At 50.3% G+C, this 12,016-nt stretch overlaps 1 protein-coding gene across 1 annotated transcript; it reads left to right on the top strand.

Moving 5' to 3' along the window:
- Positions 1-3,201: 3,201 nt before the first annotated feature.
- LOC117036700 (histone H1oo) lies at positions 3,202-10,330 on the top strand. Its single transcript, XM_033131775.1, has 5 exons — positions 3,202-3,310; positions 6,663-6,922; positions 8,669-8,909; positions 9,682-9,743; positions 10,079-10,330. Exons 1-5 carry the CDS (start codon positions 3,202-3,204, stop codon positions 10,328-10,330), a joined length of 924 nt encoding a protein of 307 aa, XP_032987666.1.
- The last annotated feature ends 1,686 nt before the right edge of the window (positions 10,331-12,016 follow it).

The following is a 12,016-nucleotide window of genomic DNA, read 5'->3' as shown; positions in this document are numbered from 1 at the left end:
TCGTCAGGACCTAAATTCCGCTCAGGCCTCAGTAAAAGAGTCACATAAGTACACCAAGCCTCCTGTCCTCTCTCCAGCAGGCTGTTCCTCACAATTATCATTTCCCTGTAAAAAGGCAATTCTCTGGAAGAATTTTTAGATCACACAGCACATTTTAGAACGTCTTCCCTCCAAATGCAAACCTCTATCCTGGCATAGCCCAGGAGCAGGATTTCAGATGAAGCTCGTGGGAATGTTTGTATTGCTGAGTCTTTTTCTATTTCTCAATTCTTGGAAATGCCCCACCATGTGATCAAAACTGCTGCCCCCGTTTGCTCCAGCTTCCATGTGCCTTTTTGCTTCATCTCATCTGCTCTCACGTGGTTCCCACAGATGGTTTTCAGGCCTCCCTGCACTCAGCCAAGCTGGGCTCTAACACTGGGGCTTCCACAGAAATGAGTGCTACTGGGTGCCAGGTGCTGTGCTGGACACCAATGATGCCACCAGGAACAAGACAGATACAGCCCTGCTCACCCTCACCCTTCTCCCCACACTCTCCCCACACCAGAGCTCAAGGGCTAGTGCAAGAGACAGTAAGACAGAGTTGTACCTTGGGGTGCTGGAGGCTCCCAGATAGCAATTCTGGTGGCGGCTGGCAATCAGAGGAGGGGCCCATAACCTCCTAGGGAGTCAGGGAGGGCTTTTCTGAGGAAGTGATGTCTACACTGTGACCAAAAGAATGAGTGAGAAACAGTCCAGAGAAGGTAAGTGGGGGTAAAGAAGGGCCTTCTGGGCAAAGTGTATCTGTTATTGTATGTTGCATGACAAACAGCTCCAATAACCTTATGGCTGAAAACAACACAACATGGGGGTGGCCGGTTAGCTCAGTTGGTTAGAGCAGTGGTGCTCTTAACAAGGTTACCGGTTCAATCCCCGCATGAGCCACTGTGAGCTGCGCCCTCAACAACTGGATTGAAACAACTACTTGACTTGGAGCTGATGGGTTCTGGAAAAACACACTTAAAATAAATAAAAGTTGAAAAAAACACACACGAAAAACCACAGCATGTATTATTGCTCACAACTTTGTGGGTCAGCCAGGCAGTTCTGCTGATCCAGACCAAGCTTGGTTGATCTCCACTGGTCTGATTTAAATATGTGTGGTTCACTGGACAGTTGGCTGGTTAGTCAGCTGTTGGCTGAGTAATAGGTGACTGGGCCATGGGCCTCTCAGCATCCGGCAGGCTAGCCAGGGCTTGTGGCAATGGGATTAGCATAACATCATTTCCACCATATTCCATTGGTCAAAGCAAGTCATAAGGCCAGCACAGCTTTAAGGAGTATGGGAGGAGCTACAAAGTTACATTGCAAATGGGCATGGGTAAAAAAAATTGGGACCATTTTTTATATCACTCTAACACACACCCAGAGGAAACACAATGGGTAAAGCCTCAGCACCCAGCCCATTCCAAAAGCAACTATGTGGGTCTGGGGGTTTTCAGGGTCAAGAAGCCTCCAAAAGCCAGACTGAAGAGGTCAAACTTTCACCCCTGGGCAGTGGGGAACTATACAGAGTGCTAGGCAAGGGAATGATATCTGATTGCACTTTAAAACACTTTAATGGCCACTACCTCCCTCAATCCAGACCTCTGGAGATGGAGAGTCCCCTGGTAAAATTCTGAAAACAAAGAGACTCCAGAAAGAAAAATGCAAATCTGTTTTAAACTCATCCCCGCCAAATCCTATGCCTTGCTCAGAGGTAACCCCTGCTACTACCTTGGTATGAATCCTGTCAAATCTTCTGTGCCTTCACCACACACACACACACACACACACACACGCACGAGGTCTGTCTTCTCAGAAGTGGGGGGCATATTCCTCAAGTATATTCTGGCTCCTTCATTTTCACTGCTATATACTATTCCACCATGTGAATAGTGGAATTCATTTGTCCACTCTCCTCCTGATGGGCATTTCGGTTGTTTTGAAATTTTGCTAAGATTACAGTGGGCATCCTTGTATGTCAGCTTTAGAATTTCTGTGAGGATCTTCCTAGAGTAATGGGTGGGATGTGGCATGAGTCTATCTTTAGCTGTATTAGATGTTACTGAATTGTTACTAAAGTCGCTACCAACTGACCCTCCTAGCAGTTATGCATTTCTTCATGTCCTGGGCACTCAGCACTGATAGACATTTAAATATCTGTCATTCTACTGGGTGTGAAATACAACCTCATCCTTGCTGCAATCCACTGCGTCATTTGAAATGGCTGCAGAGTATTCTACAATAAAGCAGGAATTTAGCCAGACCCAAGTAATTCACTTTGAAGTTAGTTCTATTTTCTTTTCTTTTCCAACTATTGCACTTCTAGGACAGAGAAGTTGCTGGGCTCAAGGAAAAACCTTTCCAAAGTAGGCTGCACCCCGATTTACACCCTGGCAGAGGCAGCTAGGGCCCCTGCATCCATCTCCCTGCATCCTCGCCAACACTTTGTCTTCAATTTTTGTCATTTTGATGGGAAAATAGTATCTCATCATTGTTTCAATTTGACTTTTCCTGAATGCCAAGAAGGTAGAGAATATTTTTCTGTGTTTATGAATCTTTTGGGTGAATTGCCCACTTATACTTTTTGTCTATTTCCCCAATGAACATTGTGGAGATTTTTGCTAATCAATTTTATTTTAAAATTCCGCTTTTGTCCCTTAAAGATTTCTTTCTTTAAAAACTAAAGGACAGCTACAGTTTGACCTAGAGATCTCTGCTCCAATCAAACCCCGCTGGCCAGCCTCCAGGTGCTACTTTTTGAGAAACTGAGGCCAGCAGTGGCCAGGGAAAAGTAGAAGGCGCTGGGGCTGCTGGAGGGCCTCAGTGTCTGCACACAACCCAGCTGTGCCCAATTCCCCATCAGCGTCTCTAGTCTCTGGTGAGCAGAGGGCGCATGAGGGGCCACGCGTCCCAGCCCCCATCATTTTACCACAGGGGTTGAGACCCAGAGAAGTCAAGCAACTCATCCAAGGTCACACAGGAGTGGGTGGCTGAGCTGAGGCGCCAGCACACAAGGCAGGGCTTCAGGCCCCATCCCAGGCGTCCTGCCCCAATCAGTAGCTCAGACTCTCCCAGCCCAATCAGCGGCTAATTGGAGTTGTGGGGCCAGGCTACTAGTATATAAGACCAGCAGGCAGGCCTGGCAGCCTCACGTCTCCGTCTGCCTCTGCCTGTGCAATGGCTCCTGGGAGTGTGGCCTCCAGTGACAGCTCAACCTCCTCGACCTCCTTGGCTTCCTTAGTCTCCACAGTCTCCACATCAGGGTGGTCTGGGACTGAAAAGCCAGGTGAGCGGGGGGCACAGGTCTTCTCTCATCCCTGTAAGTCCATTCCCTGGGTGTCTGGGACCCTTCGTTCTCCCACCCTACTTCTCCCCTCCCAGCACTCATCCTAGTGGCGGTTGGGTTCAATTGCCTATTTGACCTAAGAGCTGATGCCAGAGGCGGGAGCCAGGTAAGGCCTGAGGCTGAGGCTGGCCCAGCTCAGGGTAAGAGGCAGAGCTGGCCTCCCCAGCTGGAACCCATTTCCTGTTGGGGGAGGGCTGGTAGCCCAGCTGCTGCTGCAGGGCAGCTACTTGGAGGTTCCAGAGTGAGGAGTGTTTCCTACAGGGCTGGACTTTGGATTTAGGGCTGCATCCCAATTTTCAATCAACAAACAATGTCTTATTTCTCTTGGTTTCTCTGGCTATGGGATCCACTGAGGTAAACAGACCCTGTTCATTCCCTACATGAACTCCCACTCTGGGCATTAATGGGCAAGCCTGCCTCATTAATGGATGCCATTTGATGATGTGGCCTGTGCTTTAATGGTGGGAACCCAGAGGGCTGTAGGAGCCCAGAGAATTCCCCTGACCCACTCTGGGAGGTCAAGGACTTCCTAGAGCAGGTGACCCCTGAAGGAGGGATTAGCCTCACCCTGGGGAAAGAGGGCGGTGGAGCAGGGGAAGGGTCTGAGTATTTGTAAAGGCTCCTTCAGAGGTGGAGGGCGTGGGTTCCAGGGGTCTCAGAAGCATAGGGAAGAGCTGCTAGCTCTGGCTTGGGAAGTCAGGGCAGGTGTTTAAATCATGATGCTGTTTGAGCCTTGAACATTGATTGAAAGCTGCCTGGGTGAGCATGGAGGAGAAAGAGCGCTCCAAGGGAAGAGCCTGGGCAAAGAGCCAGAGGTGGGAATGCTGATGGAGCATGTGGGGAGTTGCAAGTCTTTCTGGCGAGGGGCAGAGTTGGAGAGAACAGTGGTGAGAGGGGGGCAAGGGCCAGTCAGACTGGGCCTCCGAGGCCGTGGTCTGGTGTGTCCATTCTTATACTGAAGGCAGCCAGGAGGTGAGGGATGTGAGATGCAGTGACGAGAATGGATTGGAAGGGAAAAGAGGCAGCAGCTAGGAATCTGGGACCCTGGGGATGGAGAGGAGAGGCCAGAATGAAGGGAGAGATGCCTAGAGGAAAGGACAGAGTGGGTGTGGTGGTGAAGAGGAGGGGACGTGTCCCCTGGGTGCTGGCTGGGGTGTCTGGGCAGAGAGGGGGGGAGGTGCCATTCCTGGGAGGGAGAAGATGGAAGGCAGGTGTGGGGGAGGTGTGAGTTTTGGTCCAGACATCTGGAAATGCTGCAGGCATTGAATAACTGCCAAATAAGGTGCTGAATCCAGCTGGAGTGTCTCAGGAGGGAGGAGACTTGGGGGGGCGCTCCCTGGGACAGAGCATGGTTTGCGGGAGGCAAGACAGTGGTTAGAGCTGTCACCCCAGGCCAGGCCCAAAGACCCCTCTGGAAACAGTCTAACACTGCAGCTGGGAGGGCTCAGACATCCTTGGAATCTCCCACCCCACTGTACAGATGAGAAGACTGAGCCCAGAGAGGAGGGCAAACTCCTGAGGTCCTGGGGGTGACTAACCCAGGGCTGCACCGATTCACAGGCTTTGGCCCCAAAATGAATATTCCCAGACACTGGGCTCTTCCTGGCCTGGAGGCAGCAGAGGTCGAATTGGATTAAGTCTCTTTGCAATTTTGCTCAAGATCTAGAGTTTTGGGGTGTGTTTGTCTTGTTTAAAATGCGTTTTTTAAAATATATTTTAGCCAATTGATTTCTCTTTTTGAGTCTTTAATTTTTGCAAGTTGATCAGAAATCAACATTTCTACTCACCACCTTTAAATCAGGTTTCATATTTAAACCATTTTTATGCACCTCATGGTGACTGACATCTCCCTGCTCACCCCTTGAGCCGACTCTCTTTCGTAACTTTCTTTTACAACAGTTTATTGAGCTATCTCAATAATTCATGTGTGATACAATTCACCCATTTAAAGTGTACAATGGCTTTTAGTATAGTCACAGGTGTGTGTCCGTTTCCACAGTTAATTTTAGAATATTTTCATCACCTCAAAAAGAGAATGTGTACCCGCTAGCAGTCACTCCCCATCCCCGGCCCCCCCACCCCCAGTTCCTGGCAAACACTAATCTACTTTCTGTCTCTATGATTTGCCCAGTTGGGACCGTTCATATAAATGAAATCATACGATATATGACTTTTTGTGACCAACTTCTTTTACTTAGTGGAGTGTTTTCAAGGAAGCACTTTATTCCTTCTTTTGACTGGATGATATTCCCTTTTATGGCTATACTACATTTTTTTTAATCCATTCATTAGTTTATGGACATTTGGGCTCTTTCTACTTTTTGACTGTAATGCGGCTATGAACATTTGTGTACAGATGTTTATGTGGACATATATTTTCTTTTGGGCATATACTTAAAAGTGGATTTCTTTTGTAATTTTATTATGAAAACTTTCAAACGGATATAAAAGTACACAAAGTGGTTCAATGATGCCACTCCACCCCTGCCCTGGGCACCCCCATCTAACTTCAACGGTTATCAGCTTATGGCTCCTCTTATTTCATGTACTGGGCTATTCCAAAGCAAGTGCCAGAGCTATCATTTCATCTATAAATAGTCCAGGATTTATCTTTAAAAAATGAGAACATCTTACAAAATAATTGCAATACTATTAGCATATCTGAAACAATATAATCAATAATATGATCAAATATTTCCTGTGTTCACAATTATCTAGTTGCCTTTTTTTCCAGTTGGCTCATTCAAATCATGTTCCAAGTCTGAGCAAGGACCCCACTTTGCATTTGGTTGAAAGGTGTCTCCAGAAACTTTTATCTCTGGGGACTCCTCCCACTTTTTCTTTTCCTCCTTATTTATTTATAGAAGAACAAGGATTGTGTGTCCTGGAGAGGTCCTTCCAGTCTGGGTTTTGCTGATTACATCCCCGTGGCCCTTTCACAGAGCTCTTGGATTCCGTCTAAACTGGTAGTTAGATCAGACAACTGACCTGATTTAGGGTTGTTTTTTTAAAAAGAATATTTAAGTCTTTCAGTGAGCCTTCGTGGAGTGTCTGGTGTGTGCTGAGCCCCACTCCAGGCTCGGGGAGACAGTGGCCAGTCAAGCAGCATGCCCTGCCCTTGGGCCGCTTGCAGGCCAGTGGTCAGAGGCACAAATGGGGTGTATTTGATTCCCCCAAGCTCCTTGCCGTGGGGCCTGGCCGGTGCCTGTTGCATGCTTCGCCTGCCATGTTTGTTGTCAGTTGGGCCTGAGGTTAACTGGGCTCTGGGTGATGTCCTGCTGTCCATCCACAGGCCCGGGCCATAGCGGCGTCCGAGTGCCACGCCGCCACCCACCTGTGCTCCGCATGGTGTTGGAGGCACTGCAGGCGGGAGAGCAGCGCCAGGGCACCTCGGTGGTGGCCATCAAGGTTTACATCCTACGAAAGTACCCTACGGTGGATGCCATCCGGCTCAAGTATCTGCTGAAGCGGGCCCTGGACACTGGCATGCAACGCGGCCTCCTCGTCAGGCCTACCAACTCCAAGGCCAAGGGGGCCACGGGCAGCTTCAAAGTGAGCCTGCTGGGAAGTGAGGGGAGCGAGGGGAAGGGAGAGAGCGACTCTGCCCCAGGGTTTGAACGTCAGTTCCAGCTCTCTCTTCCTGGCCTCTGTGTGCCATTCTGCTGGAAGGCCTTGCTCCCCATCTTATCTTCTGGTTCTTCCTGAGTCTTCTCAGAGACAGTCTCTTCCCGGAAGGCCGGGGTGTGTGTCGAAGCCCTGCCCGAGTTCCCACACGGCTCTGGTCACTCTGCTGTGTCCACCTTCATCCTTGTTGGGTGTGTTCAGTGACCAGGGACCATCTCAGCTGTGTTCCCTTCTGCAGACACCCCTTCCTAAAATTCCTAGCCACAGACGAGGCAGCCCCAACTTGGGCTCTAGCAGCTCACACAGCTGGGGTTTTCTCCCCAGGCTCTCTGGCTCTAAACCAGAGCTGGCTTTTCCCTGAGCCACCACATCCTCCTCTTTCAAAGGGGAGGGTCCCAGTCTAGGATCACCCAGAGCTGAGAGCAGATTTGGCACAGAATTGAACCCTAGCATTGTGACTGTCAGCTGCCACCAGGGAAATCTCAGGGATCCAGATATGGGTTTTGTCTTGTCACTGCTGTACCCCAGCAAGTAGCAGTTGCTTTGACAGTCGTCATGGAACACTGGAACATTCTCAACCTACCATATAGTAACCGGTGGCTGAGCACGGGAAGTCCCAACCTCACAGAACTCCTGGGCATGGGTCAAATCTTGGACACAAGCCATGGCAAGGCCCTGGGTGGAGTGCAGGAGACCAAGAGAGGGGCGCTGGAGGGAGTGTGGCTGGATTAGGCTACAGGGCCTGGGAGCTAGTCAGGAAAGTGGACTGAGGGGATGGGAGGCTCGGAAAGGGCCCCAAGGTACCATGGAGTTAGGGCACTGTGGAGTTAGGCATGCATGTGTGCTGGGAGTGAGGGTGATTTCTGGTCTGGGTGGAAATTGGGGAGTCCTGAGAACTCGGGAGCAGGGGAGCAACATCATCAGGAGTGGGCTGTAGAAGGGCAGGGGCCACCTGTTTCCCAGGGGCCCTCATATCCCCCTGATACTCACATCTTCCCTGATGGCCCCATTGTAAAGATGGGAAGACTGAGGCCAGTGGGGACAGAGAAGACAGCCAAGTTGCACAGATGGGGAGGGCTGTTAAGCTGTGAACTCTGAGCTATCTGGCCTTGAAGTCCATGTTCCACCGGTGGGCATAAAAGGTGAGGCCGGGAGGCTGGAGAGCTGCAGATGTGAGGTGGGTGGGCTTTCCTGGAGAGAGGGAGGGGGAGTCCGAGCCACAGCCACAGCCCATGAGAAAGTATGGGTGGGGAGGATGCCAAAGGAGGTTCATAGCTTAGCCTCTTAGAAGACGAGGTCAGGGCTCACAGTGTGTATCCTTTGCTCCCAGAAGCCTGGCTCTGAGGCTTCCAGATACAGGGGTGGGGGGATGTGCCTGTGCCCTCATGAAGCAGGAAGAGCATCTTGGGGGGGTCTGTGGGACTCAGGTTCCCCAGCTCCTAAATGGCAGCAGCTCTCCCTTGGAGTGCAATGCAAGGATCGACTGCGTCACTAGGGGCAGGCATTTGGGAGGTGGTCGTGTGCCTTCTCCCCACCTCGCCCCGCCCTTGACCACCTCCTTCATCCTCCTCCTTTTTGAATGGGGCCTTCTTCTCTGAGCCTTACCTAGGATGTAGGGGCTTGAAATACCCAGAACTTTGGCTCTCAATCCCACCCTATTTTCTCCTCTGCCAGTTAGTTCCCAAGCACAAAAAAAAAATCCAGCCCAGGAAGACATCCACTGTGACTGCCCCCCGGAGACCTGGTGAGGCCAAGCAGGAGGCCCCCAAGAAAGGGGGCCAGACCAAGGACAGAGAGGCAAGGGTGAGCAAAGCCAGGAAGGCCCTCCAACCGCAAGACAAGGCCACAAACGTTCCTCCTGGTGCCAGTGGGCCCCGTGGGAAGTCAAAGGTCAAAGGCAGAAGCAGCAGCCCAGGTAGGTGTGTGGGAGGTGAGAGGAGGGCATGGCAGTCACTGGATGTGAGGTGGGGTGGAGGGACTGGCTCTGGGGGAGGGAGATTTCCTCATCTGGGAAATGTGCCCTGAGCATTAGACTTATCCTGGAGAGACAGAATTCATGGTAGCTTGGGGGGTGGGGAGGAGGAGACTAGTTCATCTCTTAGAGGAATCAGGGAAGGCTTCCTGGAGGTGGTGTCCAAGGAAGGCGAGCAGCCTATGCTAAGGTCTGGAGGCATGAAGAAGATGGAACTTTTGAGGAAGTACAAATAGTTCTGTGTGTGCAGGGAAGGGGAAGCGGCAGCTGTGAAGGGCAGCCCGGAGTCTGGACTTTATCTGGAGGACAATGGGGGATCTTGGAAGGACTCTGAACAGGGAGCAGCTAGGGTCTGAGATATTGTTTTAAATGTATCTGGCCACCATGTAGAAGATGTGGTAAAGACGAGAGGTTGATAAACCTGTTAGGAGCGTTTGTTGTGGGTAGGCGCAGAGCAGGGGGTCTACCCCGGTGCTTGGCTTGGAGTGAGGGATGGTCATTCAGGATCCGGTTGGTTCTCCAACCATCCTGTGATGGAGATACTGTTATCCCCAGTTTGCAGACTAGGGCACCCGGATTCATAACCTATACAATTTGCCCCAGATCACATAGCCTATATGTGTCAGAGTGAGGCCTGGGGCCCGGACCTTCCTGCTCACCAGCAGCTCCTCCTAAAAGGGGTCCTTCCCACATGCTCTCTCCCACCTTCCAACAGATGCCAAGACCCACAGGAAAACCAAAGCTGGGAGTCAGAGTTCAAAACCCCCAGTCACCAAGGTAGGTACCTGCTTGACTTCCCTGGTCTGGGTCTCTACCCTGCACGGGCCACAGTTTAGGGATCCCCCACCCAGCCACTGGAAGGGTCAGCCGGGGAAGGGGGTCATTTATTTTCCTAGAAAGTACAATTCAGTTTCTCCTCCTCTCCGGCCCACCAGCACCCTGAGGGTCACTGTCCCCATCTTACAGATAACAGACTGAGGCTTAGAGAGGTGAGGTCACTTCTCCAAAGACACCCACAGCTAGGATTTCAACCATTCGCTCAATGCGCTCCAAGCTGTGTGCTCCAGCCTGCCCAGCTCCATTGCCTTGCTCCTTGGTTTGCTTTCTTATAGAGCAAGAGTAGTGCTGCTTCCCGAGCCAAAAAGAAGATGGAGAACAAGGTCCCTAAAGAGACTGCTGCCCAGGGGGCCGGGAAAGGGCCGAAAGCCAAGGCTGCTGTTCCTCCTAAGGGCAGTGGGTCCAAGACCGTGCCTATACCACTGACCAGGAAGACAGAGGTCCCCAAGGGCCCGAGAAGGCCTGGCGTGCCCACCAAGGCCTCGTCATCCAAAGGGGCCAGTAAGAAGGCAGAACCCAAGAGCTAGAGGGGGGTTGGGGGGTGGAGAGAGACTAAGATCCCATTGGAGTTTTTATTCCCCAAAAAATCATCACGCTATTTATTTCACTGTAAACTATTTATCAATAAAGATTTTTTTCTTCTCACAAATTGGTGTGAGTGGAGGCTGAGGTCCAAGGATTTGGCTGATGGGGCCAAGGCCCAGATAGGAACGCCCATCCTGGGGGGAAGTAGACTGTACAGCGCAAAGGGCACCGGAGAGGAGTTTAATGCAGACTGAGCTCAGGGACTGACTCCTGGAGGAGGCAGCTTTTGGTCATAAAGGATGAACAAGAATTGCCAGACAGATGAAGGGAAGGGCATTGCAGGCAGAGGGCCCAGCATGAGGTGTGGTGGAAAAAGGGGGATTTGTGGTTTTGACAGAAGCATGGGGGGAGGGGTGGCATGAGCCATGGGGTAATGGGGGAAGGTGCAGGAAGGTATGGAGAGGCAGACTAGGGAAGGTAGACTTTCTCTTAGGGGCAGTGGGGAGCCAGGGAGGATTATAGGCAGGGAAGACTGATGTGTGTTTAGGAAGAGCCCTTTGACTGTGGAGAAGAGAGATCAGAGGAGCTGAGAGGAGTCAGAGACCTTTCAACAATTAGTTCCTGAGCATGATTGTGGGCCCTGCTCTCATCAACAGAAGGAAGAGACAGTTCGAAGGCCCTGAGGTGAGAACATGCTTGGCAGGCTCAAGGAGCTGCAGGGAGGCCCGTGTGGTTACAGCCCAATGAGGGAGGACTAATGGGATGTGAAGCCTGGGGTGATTTAAAAACGTCTGTGACACTCTTCCCGTGGAGGAGTAGAGTCTGCGTCCCTGCACTTTGAATCTGGGCTCTGTGATTGCTTGAGCAATAAAACACAGTGAAAATACATGACAGTGTCTAGGCCCAGACCTTATGAGCCTGGCAGCCTCGACTTCGTGTGTGTATGTATGTGTTTTTCATTCCTATCTCCCAACCCCCGCCCCCTTTAGCAACCATCAGCTTTTCTCTATATCTATGGGTCTGTTTCGGTTTTGCTTTTTCATTTATTTTGTTTTGTTTTAGAGTCACATATAAGTGGAATCATATACTATTTGTCTTTCTCTGATTTATTCCACTTGTCATATCCTCTAGGTCCATCCATGTTGTCACAATGGCAAAATTTCATCCTTTATTATTGCTGAGTAATACTCCCTTGTATATGTGTACATCTTTTTTTATCCATTCGTCTATGGATGAACAACTAGGTTGCTTCCATATCTTGGCTATTGTAAATAATGCTGCAATGAACATAGGGGTGCATATATCTTTTTGAATTAATGTTTTTGTTTTCTTCAGATAAACACCCAGAAGAGGAATTACTGGATTATATGGCAGGCCTAGTTTTAATTTTTTGAGGGACCTCCATACTGTTTTCCATAGTGGCTGCACCAATTTACAACCCCACCAACAGTGCATGAGGTTTCCCTTTTCTCCACATCCTCACCAACACTTGTTGTTTGTTGACTTATTGATGATAGCCATTTTGTCAGGTGTGAGGTGATATCTCATGGTTTTAATTTGCATTTTCCTGATGACTAGTGATGGTGAGCTTCTTTTCATATGTCTGTTGGCCTCTTTGGAGATATGTCTATTCAGGTCCTCTGCCCATTTTTTAATTGGGTTGTTTTTTGGTGTTAAGTTGTATGAGC

The sequence above is a fragment of the Rhinolophus ferrumequinum genome, chromosome 17 (genome assembly GCF_004115265.2).
Source record: "Rhinolophus ferrumequinum isolate MPI-CBG mRhiFer1 chromosome 17, mRhiFer1_v1.p, whole genome shotgun sequence".
Taxonomy (NCBI): Eukaryota; Metazoa; Chordata; class Mammalia; order Chiroptera; family Rhinolophidae; genus Rhinolophus; species Rhinolophus ferrumequinum.
The sequence above is the reverse complement of the archived record's forward strand: the minus strand, read 5'-3'. Positions and strand labels throughout refer to the sequence as shown.